This window comes from Eulemur rufifrons, chromosome 29 (genome assembly GCF_041146395.1).
Source record: "Eulemur rufifrons isolate Redbay chromosome 29, OSU_ERuf_1, whole genome shotgun sequence".
NCBI lineage: Eukaryota > Metazoa > Chordata > Mammalia > Primates > Lemuridae > Eulemur > Eulemur rufifrons.
In genome coordinates, this window is record NC_091011.1 from 20,387,416 (window position 1) to 20,404,547 (window position 17,132).

The 17,132-nt window shown below is 44.3% G+C and overlaps 1 protein-coding gene across 2 annotated transcripts in view; it reads right to left on the reverse strand.

The window, feature by feature from the left end:
• Positions 1-17,132, reverse strand: part of BMPER (BMP binding endothelial regulator) — a 243,184-nt gene that overhangs the window by 64,865 nt on the left and 161,187 nt on the right. The window contains exons 12-13 of one of the 2 annotated variants that reach the window (XM_069462239.1): positions 16,517-16,846; positions 8,444-8,780 (exon numbers count right to left, since the gene is read on the reverse strand). In XM_069462239.1, coding sequence (XP_069318340.1) covers positions 8,444-8,780; positions 16,517-16,846 — 667 coding nt within the window. The remainder of the gene's footprint in view (positions 1-8,443; positions 8,781-16,516; positions 16,847-17,132) is intronic. The other variant, XM_069462240.1, reaches the window with a different exon arrangement.

Consider the following 17,132-nt stretch of genomic DNA (forward strand, 5'->3'; position numbering starts at 1 on the left):
CAGATGGCATAGGTCAATATGAAGGCAAATGCCACACAAAATAGGTTTGTATTTCAGAGTGATGAAATAATATTAATAAGAGAACCAACCTTGACAGAGCACCTGCCCCGTGCCAGGCCTGGATAAGCACCTTATGTGGAGTGCCTGATGGAATCCTCGCAACAAACCCTCACTGCAATGCCATAGGTCCTCTCGGCAGCCCCTTGTACACACGGAGCAGCCATCCAGGACTTCACTGGGTGAACTCACCTTCCCAACAGCAACAACTTGTAAGGCGGGGAGCTCAGAAGTCAACCCAGGTAATCTGGTTGCAAAGCCTACTTGACACCTAGGCCGTACTCGTTGGTACCACTCTACTGATCACTTTCTGAACATGTCAGTCATGGCAGCCTCCCTTCTAGTCTTCAGACAGGCCTTGCCCCGTGCAGCATGGAGCCCGCTTCTCCCCTGCCCATGGTCGGGCTCCTCATCAGCTCTTCCCAGAGGGTGGGCTCCACACAGAGGAGAGCTGCCCATTAATGCTTTTCCTGGCCACCTACCTCAAAGTCAGCCACCCCCAGTCCCACCCTGTCAAACACCCTATTCCCTCCATCTCTCTTCTCACAGTTGGGTACGGCCTTGTTTCTCATTGCAGCTGTCCACTCCCCAAAGTGTGATTCTCTGGAGGAAGAGCTTTTTCTCTCTTGTTCAGTCCTAAATCACCATGCCTACAACAGTAGCTGGCACACAGCAGGTGTTCAACTGAAAGTTGTAAAAAGAAGGAGTGAATTATATAACTAATAAACTCCTCCTCTGCAAGCTCATGGCAGAAGCAGGATATCTGAAAACCCGTGTTGACAGTGATGGAATCTAGAGGCAGCCATGGCTGCCCCTACCAAGTTGTCTGATGGAGACTCAAGACCACGTGTCCTGTTGGGCTGGCTGCTCAGGCTGCACGGATGGCTGGAATGGGTCCCTTCACCTCTCAGTGCCTTATTTAGTTAAACAGAGAAATGAGGAAAACACTATTCACGTCAGCCTCATTCTCATGGATGCAAAGGACTTTACACCCACAAATAATAAAAATATCATCAACTTACACCATACTGCCTCCTGCTTACCAAGAAGTAATCAAGAAGTCTCCTAAGCAGCTAAGAGAGATGCTACAAAATAATTAGTGTTTTACCTGCTACAATGACACTCATTCAAATCTGTGTTCAAAAGCCTCATCTAATTGCATCTCTGAATATAATTTTCTCAGGAGAAACACCACAGGATTCTAGGATGTTTACGCTTAAAATAAACTCAAAGCTAAATATATAAAATCAAATTAAAACAGTATTTAACCTTGAGCTAGGAAGGTTATATAGTGAAGAATTAACCTTGCCTGTAGATAGTCTGGCCTTGGCCTTGGCCTTTGGCTACAAGGAGGTGATCTCTAGGCCCCTGGAATGTCCAGCCTGGCAGGGTTGCCTAACATGGGGTTTAGGATGGGGACTTTGGGCCATACAATAACAGTTCCAACCTCGGGAGAAATTGGAGACCAAAGACATTAGCGCTTTAGCCTGCAGTAAGGGCTGGAGGCTAAAGGTCAGCCATGCAGGCAGCATGTGATTGGGTCCCAGTGAAAACTCTGGACACCAAAGGCTCAGGTGAGCTTCCCTGTGCTGCCTAGTAATATTGCTGCCACACATTGTTACTGAGACGAACAAGCACCAGTCCATGATGCCACTGGGGCGGGGAGGGGGACAGCAAAAGCTCCATGTTTGGACACCTCTGAGTCTACCTTATGTGTCCCTTCTGATTTTAATTTGTATCCTTTTCTAATAATAAATTGTATCCATGAGTATAATAGCTTTTGATGAGTTCTGTGAATCTTTCTAGCAAATTCCTAATCCTGAGGGTACTTCGGAGATCATCTCTGAACTGGTGGTGTCAGAAGGGAGAGTGGTCCTGTGTGGACTGTGCTCTCTCTAACTTCGTAGCTGGCCAACTGTACAGTTGACCCAATCTCTTTGCAAAGGTTAACCTATCTGTTAAGATAGGTTCAATTTTCTTTGTTTCTCCTTCTTTAAAGGACAATATTTATGTCTCTTCAATATGAAAAATTAAACATGAGAGGATTTTAGACTTGGATAAAATGATGTTCCAAATATTTTCATACCTTCTGAGTGTACTTATATCTTTCTTTTTGCTTTGGTTCCAAGAAAATTGGACTAACCAGGAATGGCCCTTCAGAGTGAAAATCCAGGCAGTTAAAAAAAGCTATTTAGGAACCTTCTCTTGCGTCACTTTGATGGCTCAAACAAGAATCTACTTGTGGCTGATGTGGAGAAGAATGAATGAAAAATTGAGAGAAACCACCATAAAGATTTCAGCCCAGCCTGGCAGAAGGCTCAGAGCCAATGACAGGCAGAAGGGATATGATTCCTCAGCAAGAATGCTGAGTAGTGCCAGGGTAAAAGGCCAATTGGCCTTGGCAACATCACCCCATCAGAGGTCCAGTTGTTGTGCCGCCATGATAGGAGGCTAATTTGAGGTCCTAAAACCAACTGAGAGAGGCCAAGGCAGAAATATCTGTGGATCAAAATGTTGCATAAGAATATAATAAGGTCAAACACTAGCTGAGGGATAGAAGAGGAGCTGGGAGGTCTAAGGGGCTTACAAGTGAATTGTGAATAGGCAGGGGGCAGACACTGAGACTCAGAGGCGTTACCTTGCCTGCCATTGGCTATTACCATAGTAGACTCACGCAAGCGCTCACAGTTCTTAGAGCATCAAAGGTGGAAGAGAGGCTCTGCTCACTCTGAGCAGTCTAATCCATGAAAAGACAGAGATGTGTGCACCCTCTGACTATAAGTGTATAACTGAGCATGGGGATAAAAATTGAAAACGGACCTGGAGTAAAGGGTAGCAAAAGTCACAAATAGATCACAGAGGATGCAGGTGAGCAGCAGGCCAGGAAGGACAGCCCTTCCAGCGGTAGTGCTGGGTGAAACACACAAGGATAGAAAAAGAAAAGGCATCCCCCGTTCCCCAGAGAACTTAAAATCCAATGCTGGAGAAAAGCAGTAACAGTACAACATAATATATGTGTTAAATTATGATGAACACAGTCAGAATAACTAAGAGACTGAAGAAAGAGCATTTACAGGGGTCTAAGGTGAAACTTGAGCTCTACCTTCAGCTTAAATCAATGAAGATAGGAAGTGAGTGCATCTCAGGAAGGCAGGAGATTGACATGGATCCAGAGACAGAAATATGCATTGTGTACTTAGATATAGTGGGGGCAGGTGGGGGATGAGAGAGCTAATTAGCAGGGAAAACAATTTTGAACTTTGAACCTAGACTCAAGGGCTGAAGTCTGATAGGTAATACAACTGAGGTGTCTACTGCCACCTGGTGTCAGCATACCTTAATTACAGATTCAGGGTGACTCATCCTAAAAGCTGAGTCTGCCAAAGGAAAAATAAAGGCATATAATGTCACACTTTAAAATGATTTGATTTAGGACCCTAGTTCTAATGGCAGTTCTTGACAAGTCATTAAAAGACATAAACAAAAATGTTCCAAGAATATTCTTCTTTGAAGTAAGGGAAACTGACTTGATTTTAATTATAGAATACAAGTTAGCTTTATATGATTTTTCTCATACACAAACACACACACACAAAGTCTGTACTTTTTGCCTGTATCTCTTTCTTGCTTTATAATAAATGATTAGTTTCCTTTGTAGGAACACACAAAGCGGGTCATTCAGGAAGTCTGTGATCTTCCCCTGGAAGAAAGCCACGGGCCGTCCCAGGACTCCAGTATATCCACGCCATGGTCCTGCCAGAGCTCCGGTGCTCTCCTGCGCCACCTCCCACCTCCTACCTCCTAGTACCTCGGCAGGAAAGGACACATCTGTGAATCCTCTGGCATTACTTCAATTCCTTACAGCTGTAAAAACCACTGCATGGAAAGAAAAGAACATTTCCTAGACTGGGAATCCCAAGACACCTTCCCAAACTGAACAAGTGAACAGAGTTTTCGCTCTATGAATTATACCCCATTAAGGAGAACGCGGAGAGAAAAAGTCCCGAGATGATTGTGGTCTGCAAATGTCTGGGCGTCACTGAACTTCACATTCATTTTTCAGACTTCTCTGAAATGCGGTCCTACCCTGACTTAGGAGTCCTGCTTTATGGGCAGATTACACTTATAACTATTTCATCCAAGATGTGGGTCTGGGTTAGAGAAAAAGCCCGTTGCTGGTGTTTCATAGGCATAGGGAATAGAAGGTCTTTTCTTCCTTTCCCATTTGACCCACGCGTCTCCTGGCCTCTCTCTGTGCCCCAGGCTGCCCAGTGGCTTAAGTCAGCTGCAGGAAGGCGGGTTTGATACTGGCTGCTAAGGATCCTGAGGGAGCCTTTGTGGTGGGGGGGGTCTGCTTATTCCTCTTGGATTTCTCAAGTGGCATTGGGGACATGAAGGGAGAAGCAACATGAGGCTGAAGGAAGGAAATTAGAGTGAGAAGTGGGAAAAGAGACATGAGTATATGGCAACAAACGCTTTCTCCTTAGGATAGCCTACATTTGAATCCAAATATAATCCAAAAGATTTCATGTTAATTTTTCCAACTAGATAGACAGCATACTGTCCCACTAGCTTCTGGGAATTTCTACATAACACGCCAATGAAGGACAATGGGAAAAGTTTTTAAAGAGGATTTTCTGATTTAAGAAGTCAATTAGCAAAGCTAAGACTTAAGACGTGTTATCAATGCAATCAGTTAAAATTTTTACATGATTAATAATTACATTATTTTGCACCCATATTTATTCAATTATTTAATTCAAGCAAACTGTCTATTACAAAGAACTTAATCATATATTATATTTTATGCCAAAGTAGCTAAGATGTGTCAAATTGATTTGTGAGTAAAACATTAGCAAAGCTTAATACATTTCCCGAAAGGGGAAAAAAACAAATATTGACTAACATGCAACCATTTCTTATTCATTTACAAAGTGCCAGTTTTTCAAATATTTAGACAATGGACAGTTTACTATTAAAAACACTGAATTGGGTAAAATAAGAGACATTTCAAAAGGAAACTCTAATTCAGAGAAATCGGGATTACTATTTTCTACCTTATAAGAGGCACTACTTCACATTTATAATAGAATTTTCCCTGTGGAATTTCTCATATGATTAAAGAAACCCAAAATGGGTAATATTTCCTCAGAGAAATAGCCTCTTTGTTCTCTCTTCTCCCTGTTACAAACACAGTGGTGCTTGGAAGTTTGTGTGTACATGTTATGCTACTTTATTCTTTGTCCTTAAAGGAAAATACAGATATTTCTTTGGAAGATGAGGGGAATATAAAAAATATCAAATTCTAATACAATTCATGTATATGCTCATCCATGATATCATAGCAACTCCCTTTAATCCTGTAAGGACTCAGAAAAATATGTTTGGGTTCATTTTAGAAATTCCACAAATGATATGTTAATAAAATACATAGGCAAAAGTTTGCTGTGTGGGATGTCATATGATTGCTGTTTTTTTTAACTTTTTTCAATATCATTTAAATGTACAATGAACACATGGTATTCTTATAAGAAAAAAATAAATATTTTTTAAACAACTGCCACGCAATCTTCACTTACACTCCCTTTTTCAGTGTCAAAAAAAGAGAAGCTGCTCACTTTGAAATTGTTCAGCAGGTTCATCAGTGAAAATCTATCTAATCGGTGCTCCTTGATGAGAGCAGGAGAAGATATGGACAATCAGAAGGATAAATGCCTGAGCTTGGGGCAAGATTCCCCATAGAAAAGAAGGGACACAGGACAATGGCACACCCGGCACCAGGACTGCCCAAGTACTGTGTGCCAGCGTGGCACTGCCCAACGACTTCAGTCCTCAGAGCAGCAGTCCTGCTGGGTAGTTGCTGTCATACGAATTATTTAGATACAGGACCTGACACTCAGCTAGCTACTGGGACACACACTAGACAGTGGCAGAATCGGGGCCGGGTCCAGCTTGTTTTCACCTCCCCCACCCCATGCATCCTCAGTCCATTGTTCATAAACTCTCCCTAGAAGCAATCCTGAGGCTTGCTTTCCCCAGAGCTCTTCTTAAAAAGAGAATTATTTTTCCATGTTGCACCTAGTTTATTTTCTTCTCCTGCCAAACAGGTGCTTGGAAAACAGGGGAAAAAATAGGATCTATCCAACACTGGCCACTCTCACTTCAAAATGCATGAAGATGCTTCCTTCAGCATGGCCACAGAACCGTCCAGCTCTCCCTCCTGAGCTCCTCTACACTTTCCAGGAAAAAGTGGCTGGCCGTGGAAGGGTACTCTGCCACGACACCATGCCACTGACAAGGGAGGCACCAGCCCACCTTCCCTCCACATCCCATCCTCGGAACCTCCACGCACAACGTTTCCAAGAGCACTCTCATGAGCTGCCCGAACTTGGCACGTCAAGATGCTTACACAAAAGAGTGACCTCCATTGTGCTGCTGTGGCTGCTGTGGCACCTGTCAAGGGCAGAAGTGGAGCATCTGCCCGGCCACCTGAGGATTCAGATCCTCTTTGATCATGTATATGAAAGTCACTTCTCACAACTTGTGTCGAGGTGCTCATCAGATTCCTGCTGTAGTCCAGGGAGCGTAACATTAAATAAACCGCCAAAGGCAAAAGAAATAGAAGTTTAGAAAAAAGGAAGTGATCTCTGCAGGTCTGCTCTCCAATTTTTGTTTTCAATACATTCCTTTAAAATGAGATAAAAATCAAAAGTGTAGGCTGCTGGGGCCCTGGGAGAAGCACAGCCTTTCCATTCCATTTTAAGCAGAGAAGGGTCCAACCTAAATTTGCAACCGGGATAGGGGAGCTTCCAAAAGGGGTCTTACTCTTGTTTATCATTTAATTAATGGTGGAAGAAATGATGGCGGCCAGCAACTACAGAGCACTCACTCTATGTGGGCACTGTGTTGCACACATGTATTTATGTTCATAATCTCACTGAATCTGAATAGTACTCTCCAAAGTGGGTTCTTTTATTATCCCCACTTCACAGATAAGTAAGCTGAGGTTTAGAGAGCTTAGGTAATTATGCAAAGTTGTATGGGTGGGCTGGATGTTAAGGACTAGGGATCCCACAAAGCTCTTACTTGCCATATTCTACCCAAATGAAGCCAGGCTTGTCTGTCCAGCTGCTTAACTCACTGCAGAGTCTCATGAATTCCACTAGACAAGGGGGAAATTGACGGGGTGGTGCACAGAGGAGAAAGAAGGGAACCCAGAGAATTCAAATTATAACAGGAAAATGGCTTGAAAGAGCTAAACCTATGACTTGGAGCCAAATGGTTTGGCAGATGCAGCCATGTTCAGGGATTTGTGATGACAGGGACAGTCTTTTTTCCACCCCACTTTGAGCCGCCTTTATAAAACTTTATCTTTTATGGCCAAAGATCAAATAAAAAAAAGATCATATTTAACGAGAACTAGGGGAAATAAACTGGTGGCAATTAAAGAGTAAAAATAACCTCTCTGTGGCTTCAGACCACAGGAGTTTTCTAATTTTAAGAGGCACAGGCAAATCACTTAAACAAGGCCTTTTGGGCTGTGTTCATCTCATGTTTCCTCCCCCACCCATGGTGGTTAAAGTTATAGGCAGCCATAGCTCTTGAGCCCATGGACTTGTGCGGTAAGTGGAAGTACAACCAGGCCAGAGTCATCAGCTCAGAAACGCAACCTTGTAGCACAGAAGTCAAATCCAGGTCCCCTTTGTAACCAATTGCTTTGTGTGGAAAGGGATTAAATAGAGCTAGAAAAGGTCATGGAATCCCAATTCTTAATGCAAGTCCTTCCTTCCCCTATCCTCAAGCCCCGTTTCTATTGCCCACTGACTCTGGACATGAAGTCTCACGGTTGGCCAAGATCCAAGGAGTCCTCACTTCATTTCCTTATTTTCCTCATGCAGATTGCATTTGGGCTAGACCACGAGGCAAACCCAAACTGTTCCTCAGGTAAGAATAACTGAACTCACTCAAATACCCAAACGCAGCCAGAGTGACTTGAGATTCCATTATAGGAAATCACCTCTGCCCTATACCACTGTGGAGTGGGCCAGATTTTGGGAAGTTCTTTTCAATCTTAGAGTCAAGCTAACACCTGGAAAAACCCTGCGGTGTCACCAGCTTCTCAGTAAGCCTATAGACACACACACAAAGAAACATAGAATTGCCAAGACGACAACACTCTGAAACACTTCCTGGAGTTTCCCAATGTGGGACCTAAAGTGGGGCTGACTCAAGATGAGATCAGCTGCTGAAAAGAAAGAAATGAGGATGTTTACCCTGTGCTTTGGGCCTCCGTTTTGCACACCAAGAGATTGGATATATTCTGTTTCAAGGTCTAATCTATCCTTGCTCTGTAACCCAAACCCATCCCTCAGAACACTGTACTTACCGGTAGAAAGTGGCATAGTCCACAGTCGAGTGGCAGGTCTGAAACTCCCAGGATTTGAGCTTCTGGCATTCTCGATGGGCTCGAAGCTTTACCTTGACTGTCCCTTGACAGAGTTCAGGCACCGGCTTTCTCTGCGGTCTGTTGCAGAACTCGTTGGACTCCACTCTCCAAGACTCAGCAAAGTCATCCACATCAAACTTGAAGTTTCCATCTCCACCAATTAAGTCATCACGTTTATGTCCATTGTAGTTGCCACACAGACCACAGAGCTTGCCCTTGAGGTAGGGGGCAGCCATGACTTCTACAAAACTGTCTCCATCCCAGGATATTTCCAAACCTTGAGGAAAAGGACAGGAAACAGGGATAAGCTGCTCCTGAATCCACCAATAATTCCCAAAGGTATACACCCTTACACAGTACATATGACATTCCTCCAAATTCTTGGTTACCTTTTAACCTCACCATATTGAGTGTTGTATGAGATTACCTGAATCACTTAGCTGGTGGGGCTTAGAATTTTCACAGTGTATAAAGTTTGTTCTCATAACATCTTATATACTCCTGATTTGACCTACAGATGACTATTGCTTGATCTTGCTACTCTAGGGTTCATATTTTTGCCTTTTCCTAAAGGAATTGTGTTGGTCCAAATCATGCCTTCATTTATCCAATGACTGTGATAATGTGGAAATGGAAAAAAAACAGATGATAGCTTTTAATGTAATGTTTATATCCAAAAATTTTATAATTATTCCTCCAAATGCCAAAGGAAATTTTCCAAATTATTGTTATAATGAGAATATTAAAGTCATAAATATATAGCTTCTGAATATATCCTCTTCAAAGGACAACACTGATATAAATAAAAATACTTGCTCCTTCATTATTTTACAAGCATTCCTGAGGCATGGACACCATTTGATCAATGTTTCCTAGGGTTGAGTTGCTGGAGAATCCTTCCAAACTGCATCCCTGGGGCCTCCATCCCTGCACCACTCGTAAGCTTCAGCATTTGAGGAGGTGGTGGTGGCTACCAGGCCATGGGCAGAAGTTCTGCTTTTGCTTACATCAGCAGGCCATTGCCGTCTTGTTCATCAAGGAAACTATCTTCACTCCAGAAGGTAGAGAACACAGGCCCTTCTTGGTTGGCTAAACTGACTAAAATTTTGGAGGGCTTGTCTGAAAACATGCATATTTCTCCAGATGTGCTGGCCTAAGACTTTCAGAAGCCACTGAAGCCAATGGCCCTTCTGAATGATGAAATGTCTGTGTCACAGGTAGAACAGCCAAGTTATGCTGTCACACAGCACAGATATATCTTACTATTAAGTCAAGAAGAAATGCTCTCATACCCACTCTGATATTGTGTGGGAAGATACTGCCCATAAGAGAAAGGAGGGGCCTTTATGAAAAGCCTTTTGAGGTTCAACTCAAAGCAAATGACAAACTTTTTTAGCCAGAGTTTTCCTTTATGTCTCAAGCGTGTGTTGAAAGCATTTCTTACTGTTTTCCTGGCAACACCTTGGCAGTTCCAGAGCCACCTGGTGAGTGGGTGGATGACATACCACTGAATGCAAACCCAAGAGCAACCTACAGCATGAACACCAGGGAACATGTACAACAGGTCAACATGCTCTTCTGTCCTGACACTTCTCATTACTCACTGTCACTGTCTCCAGAGAGCAAAAATCACAGAGGAAGTTTCTTTTTAACAGAAGAGTCTCTGCTCCCAGAGAGTAGAATGACAGTTACCAGAGGTTGGGAAGCATAGTGGGGAGGAGGGTATATAGTGGAGATGGTTAATGAGTACAAAAACATAGTCAGATAGTTAGACAGAATGAACAGCAATATTTGATGGCACAACAAAGTGACTATAGTCAATAATAAGTTAGGGTCTACTTTAAAATAACTAAAAGAGTGGAATTAGAATGTCCCTAACACAAAGAAATGATAAATACCTGAGGTGACGGATACCCCAATTACCCTGATTTGATTAATTCTCATTGTATGCCTGTATCAAAACATCATATGTACCCTGTAAACATATACAACCATTATGTACCCATAATAACTAAAAATAAAAATTTAACAAAGAACAGTCTCTCTCCCTTTGTGTGTATTTTTAAAATCTTACCCTCTTGGGTCCCTGACAAAAGCTAGTCTGTCACTTTGCCTGTTTTGAGCCTCTGGAAAGAGTGATAGGACTTTCCCTCTAAAAGGCTTTATCTTTGTTCCTGAAATATCAAAACTAGGCTGATAAGCAAATGTTCAGAAGTGGGGAGATGAGGTGTGGATGGGACAGGAGCAATGGAGGGAGTGAGGAGAGGGAGAGAAGGGGGAGGATCTCATCTGGATATGGAATTGGCATAAGGCAACAGCAGTGTGATGTAAGTAAGATCAGGAAGAAACGCCCAAAGGCAAGATTCTAACGCTGACAGCTCCTAAGTTTGGATATGGTCCAAGGGGAGAGCAGGCCGGCCAAATAGCACTCCTGTGAGTGGGACACACAACTGCCACAAGAAGGAGTTTCTTCAGGAGAGTTACTGGTGGAATAAACCAGTGGTCCAAAAACTGGGTTTCTCAAGAAATAAACAGAAAGACCCATAAGGCAATCACTGTATGGTGAATGAAAGACATAGAAGTGTTCTTGGTCCAATGCAAATGGTAGAGAAGATTTCTTGGTTGGGAGAAGAGTCTGGGCTCAGAAAAGTTAAATAGACTTGGATAAAGAGGAGAGAGAGAGAGAGAGAAAGAGAGAGGGAGGGAGGAAGGAAAGAAGGGAGGGAGGGAAGGCGGGAGGAAAGTCTCTTTGGGGAGTAATTTGATGAAGAGAAGACAGTGATGGGACCAGGTAATGAGAGCAGGGACACACTGCTAGAATGCCCACACACTGGGCTGACCTCACATGTGGATCTCTGTGAGAAAATGGTATCAACTGTGACAACCACAACTGTCATATAAAATGATTCCTATTTTTTCATACCCTATCATTTAACACATTATCTGGCATATACTATGTACTCAATAAATAAATGAATTATGCTCCTGTAACATGGCTACATTGAATCTGTGAAGCCAAAGAAATTATGAATTTCATGCTAGTTAGGACACCAAAATAACCATTTTGAAAGAAGACAAGCAAACTATAAGATGATTTATAATGTACTCTCTAAGGCATTAAAGAAACTTGACCTCACAGCCTGTAGCTGGGCAGCTGCCCAGCAAGAGAAATGAGTGGAGAAAATCAATTCCATACAAAGTCTAACTTTTAGAGCATAAGTCTGAAGATTTTCCATGTTGCAAAATTTTCCAAACTACAAATCTCTTTCCTAGACAGCAGGCAAATACTGTTCTTCCAAGTGCCACAAATGGCTGAGAATTTACACCCAGAAGAATTCCAATGTCATTACTATTGACAATGATATACTAAATTTGAGACTTTGGGCAACTGAATTCATGGGAATTCAACTCACAGTGAACAAGCCAATCACTGTGCTCTTTCTTTGCAGTGGACTGGTGGTCCACACATGCTTGGGAAGATGCAGATCCTCTGTGTTTTCAGTAAACTCTTCTCAAAACTCATGACCTCTCATTCATAAAACATAGTCCCCAAAGTAAGAGAATAATTTGTAATTCACTCTCCTTTCTTTTCCTTCTCCATGTTATTACATTAAGAGGATTTTTATGGACCAGTGCTAGGCTTCCAATTGTGGAGGAACAACTTACGCTACTACAGATGCCTTTGTCTATTGCTATGTCATTGACATATGTGTTTGCATGAATATTTTACCCTCTACATGAGTAAAAGCCATACAATGTAGATTATAGTAGTGGAAGGCACAAAACGAATAAGTTGTAATTGATGGAATTGCTCTACTAAGCAATATTTTAAATAGGCATCTCATGAGATGAAAACATCATGGAAGGGTTTGAGAGGCTGGAGATAGTCTTTTCTGCAGCTGGGATGAGTTTCTCAATTCTCTGCATGGGAAATTGGGTAGAAATAACTGGCAGAGTCAGAGGCTAAAGCTGAAGCATATGTCCCATCTGGGGATGGGAGTTGCAGCCACATTCCTTCCACTGTGTGAAGGGCTTTCCAATTTTCCCTTCTCACCAGTAAACGTTTAACCAACTTGTTCTTCACCTTCAAATGTGTGACTTGGCTGCAGACCACCAGCTGGGGTTTTGTTGTTGGTGCTGTTTATGTAATTGTTCTTTGATTTTGTAGACGTTGTTTTGGTTTTTGATTGTTATTGTTGCTTTTGCTATTGTCTGCTTAAGGGTGAAAAATTTATGGATACACCATAGTGATGTTTTAAAATGGATGGTTTTTCTGTTCAGATTTTACACCAAAGGGGAGTCGGGGGTGGGGCTAAGATATATTCTCTGGGTTTATCAAGTGTAAAGCTCTACCAATAGTAAAATAAAAAGCCATGTTCCCCATGTGTTAATACTTTCAGGTGGATCTGATGTAACTCTTTCAGGTAGAGTTGATGAGGTGAACAGATGGCAGAAAGGAACTATTTTTAAATTATTTGCTAAGTGTCGAAAGTTGGGGCAGGGGTGTGCGGTGGGGGTGGGCAATGCTTTCTCAAGCTACTAAACCTTGTTTGAAGCCACTTGTTATTAGTTAGGCAGCTATAGCCTAATTCCACCCAAACTACACAGCCACCTGTGCTACCTTGCCAAACAATCCCGTCGTGAACTGCTGAATCCATAAACTACAAGGGCAAAGAGCCATTCCTCCCTGTTTCCCATCTCCCAGCCACAGGCTTGATTTAAGCTGCTATTTTGAAGAGAGCACCCGTAAGCTCACATGAGCTTATAACATTTTTTTTTAATTCTATGGAAGAAGAGAATACAAAGGAAATGCTGTGATATTTTAAATAGACAATCAATAGGTGGTAAAAAGAAAACATCTCTAAGGGGCAGTTCCAACTGAGATGGCTAGACTAGGGTAGAAAACACTATTGTCTGGAAATAGAATTGTTTCATTCAAAGGATAAGCGCAAAGCAAGTTTAGTGCCCAGAGGAATACAGTTCTTCCCCAGGCAGCAGAAGGCTTGTGTGATTCGTGTGCTACAGGAAATTGTTCGGCTGGGTATTAAGGGTGCCGTGAAAATTACTTGCATAGTGGAAAGAGAGATGGAAAAATAAAAGAAATTGTAAAACTGAGTACAAGGCTTAGAACAGTTAAGTTCACTAATCTAATGATGGTATGTATGATCTATTATTATTATTTTCTTAGTAGCCTTGTTCTTTTGCTCATTTTTATAATGTGGAAAACTTACGAAGAGTATAGGTATTCCATAAGATTTTGTCAGCTGTGAATGGAACAGGATTGAACTTCCTAGGCTGTTAGTAATCTTCAAGTACCCAGGATTCATCTGAGAACTGGGCTGTGCTGACTAATAATTTCCATATCAGTAGAATCCATTGTGTTTAGCTGGCATGCAAATAGGTAGGCAAGGTGCTTCTAATTAGTGCTGTGTAATAATGGGTCATCTTGTGCACATTTTACAGGGAGCCAAAAAAATGATTTCTCCTTTAAAGGAATGAACTAGAGCCTACATGTGCAAAGTGGCATGTCTTTTGGATACAAGAACAAGTGTCTGAATTTTCTGAGTGGGACTAATCCCTCTATAGTTGAATGAGTAGAGCTCTTCACATCTCTGAAGTGAAGAATAGGAAATGTTCCCCCTTTATAGAATGTTCCAATACATTAATACTTAATATTCTTTCACTGAAACCATGTTATACTCTGTAACTGAAAGCTCCCTGGGCTTTTCCTTGGCTTCCTGCCTTTGTTTAGCTAAGCTGGCATTCCATAGGCTCAAATCAATTTATCAAAATATATTTTGGCTTGAATTGAAACAATTACCAGGTTTCTGAGGTACAGCAGAAATAGTCACTATGTCCCTGAAAAGTGCCTGCTCTATCAAATGTTCCATTAGCCCAAGAAATGGGAACTCAATTGATGCTTTCACACTGTTAAATTCCTATCAATGCAAAAAGCAGGAAATACACTGATTTACTTTAAAAAATAGAGTATTCCAGGAGAACATGCAGTGCAATATCCAACTGACAAACAATATGTATTAACCACGGGTAGCACAGAGGGAACCATACACGACATGATAAAATGTGTAAGTGAGCTGAATTCATTCTCGGAGCTGCTATTCAAGAACTGAGATTTGCTTCTAAAACGCCTTTCGTAGGTATCAACAGACACGAATTTGAGCCTCTTGGACCACTGGCAGCCATGAATAGTCTGGCCTAGGGGGAATATCTCTGCCCATGGAGTGGACATGTAGGGTCCAGTGAGCCTAACGCAATATGGGATGCTGAGAGAGGGTCTCTGCGGCCAGCTTCGTGTGCCCAAGGCCAAGCAGAGGGAAGTGCTTTCAAAGTAAGCATCCTAAGCATCCTCTAGCAGAAATGTTCTAGCCATCACCTTGGCAAGCATCCTTCCCCAGTGCCGAGAGTGGACAAGGCTCCTGGTCACAGGTGGTTCCTGTCATCCCCACTCTCATCTGCACACTCACAGATGGTGGCCTCATTGTCCTTGGCACAGGAAAAATGAGTGGGATAAGGCTACCCCTGGTGCATACCAGGAGTCTGCAAGAACAAGCTCTTTTGCTGGGGACATTTATGTTTCTTTTAAACATCACTGATTCTAAGCTGTTTACTTTTGAGGACTCCTCCTGCCCCCCTTCTTGGACAGATGCTAACACAGAAACACTCTTTCTCACAGATGTGAAACTGCGCATAACTGGCTGAGCTGGGAGAGACACTGACAATTCCAGGCTGGACACCAGTGGCCTAAAATAGCAATAAAACTTGCGAGAGAGGTTATTTAGAGAGTACAACTGCTATTTTTAGAATGAGGATGGAAAGGTTCTGGATGTCAGAAGACTGCAAGACTGGTGTAACCGATGTCTAAGTGCGAGGCTGCACATGGTGCAAATGTCTCCAACTATCTGTGGCATTTCTGGGATGTGCCTTCTCCTGTGAGCGGGGAGGCAAGGCCTGCAGTTGGAATACAGATCTGCCTCTGGGTTTTCCTACCAGGAGGAGGAGGAGGAGGAGGAGGAGCAGGGAGGAGGAGGGGGAGGAAGAGGCAGGGGAGGAGGAGGGGGGAGGAGGATGAGAAGGAAGAGGAGGGGGAGCAGGAGTGAGGAGGAAGAGGAGCAGGGAGGAGGAGGAGGAGTGAGGAGGAAGAGGAGCAGGGAGGAAGAAGAGGGAGGGAGGAGGGGGAGCAAGAGAAGGGGGAGGAGGAGGAGGGAGGAGGAGGAGGAGGGAGGAGGAGGAAGGAGTGAGGGGAGGAGGAGGGGGAGGAGGAGGGGGAGGAAGAGGCGGGGGAGGAGGAGTGAGGAGGAAGAGGAGCAAGGAGGAGGAGGAGGAGTGAGGAGGAAGAGGAGCAGGGAGGAGGAGGAGGAGGGAGGAGGGGGAGCAAGCGAAGGGGGAGGAGGAGGAGGAGGACGGAGTGGGGGGAGGAGGAGGAGGAGGAGGAGGGAGGAGGAGGGGGAGGGGGAGGAAGAGGAGGGGGAGGAGGAGGAGGGAGGAGGAGGGGGAGGGGGAGGAAGAGGAGGGGGAGGAGGAGTGAGGAGGAAGAGGGGGAGGGGGAGGAAGAGGAGGGGGAGGAGGAGGAGGGAGGAGGAGGGGGAGGGGGAGGAAGAGGAGGGGGAGGAGGAGTGAGGAGGAAGAGGAGCAGGGAGGAGGAGGAGGGAGGGAGGAGGGGGAGGAAGAGAAGGGGAGGAGGAGGAGGAGGGAGGAGGAGCAGGAAGGAAGAGGGGGAGGAAGAGGCGGGGGAGGAGGAGCAGGAAGGAAGAGGGGGAGGAAGAGGCGGGGGAGGAGGAGGGAGGGAGGGAGGGAGGGGAGGAAGAGAAGGGGAGGGGGAGGGGGAGGGGGAGGAAGAGAAGGGGGGAGGAGGAGGAGGGGGGAAGAGGAGGAGGAGGAAGAGGAGGCACATCTCCTGAACACTCTAACCAAGTGGCGCTCCTGAGCAGGTTGGTGAGGTGGACGGAGAGCAAGAGGGCGGCCACAGAAGCCCGGCGCCGCTGGAAGCCCCACCTGCTTTGGTGGTCACTTTCAAGAGGTAGCCGTCCAGGTCGACGTGGAAGTGCGGCGCGTGGCAGGGGAGCGCGATGCGCGTGCCGTTCCAGCGCACGGTGAGGTGCTGCTGCAGGCTGACCCTGCTCTCGCCCAGCACCAGCTCCACGGACTTGGTCCACGAGAAGGAGCGGGTCCGCCGGGCGTCGTTCTTCACCAGCACCTGGAAGGGCGAGGCAGGGGAGGAGCAGTCTTTCGTCAAAACGTACTGACACGTCCCCTGAAAGTTAAATGTCCGTCCGTCAAAAGTGTTGTAGTGGGGATCTCCGAATACCGTGCAAACACCAGGCTCTGCGGATGAGTGAGAGACAAAAGGAGGGTCACAAATCAAGCCAAGATTCACAGAGAAATCAGGGGTCCCTGCCATAAACCTGGCGCGGGCACCTGCCAGGTAAGGGAGGGCCTTAGCAGAGATGCACTAAGGAAAACCAACGCGCCAAAACATGCTTGGTCGTTTTCAAAGGTTTGCGCCAAATCTCATCTAATATTCATATAACATTCGCTGGTGCTTTTATACTTAAAAGTTACTTATAACACCTCTGAATTTTTAAAGCATCTCTTTTGTACCCTTGATATG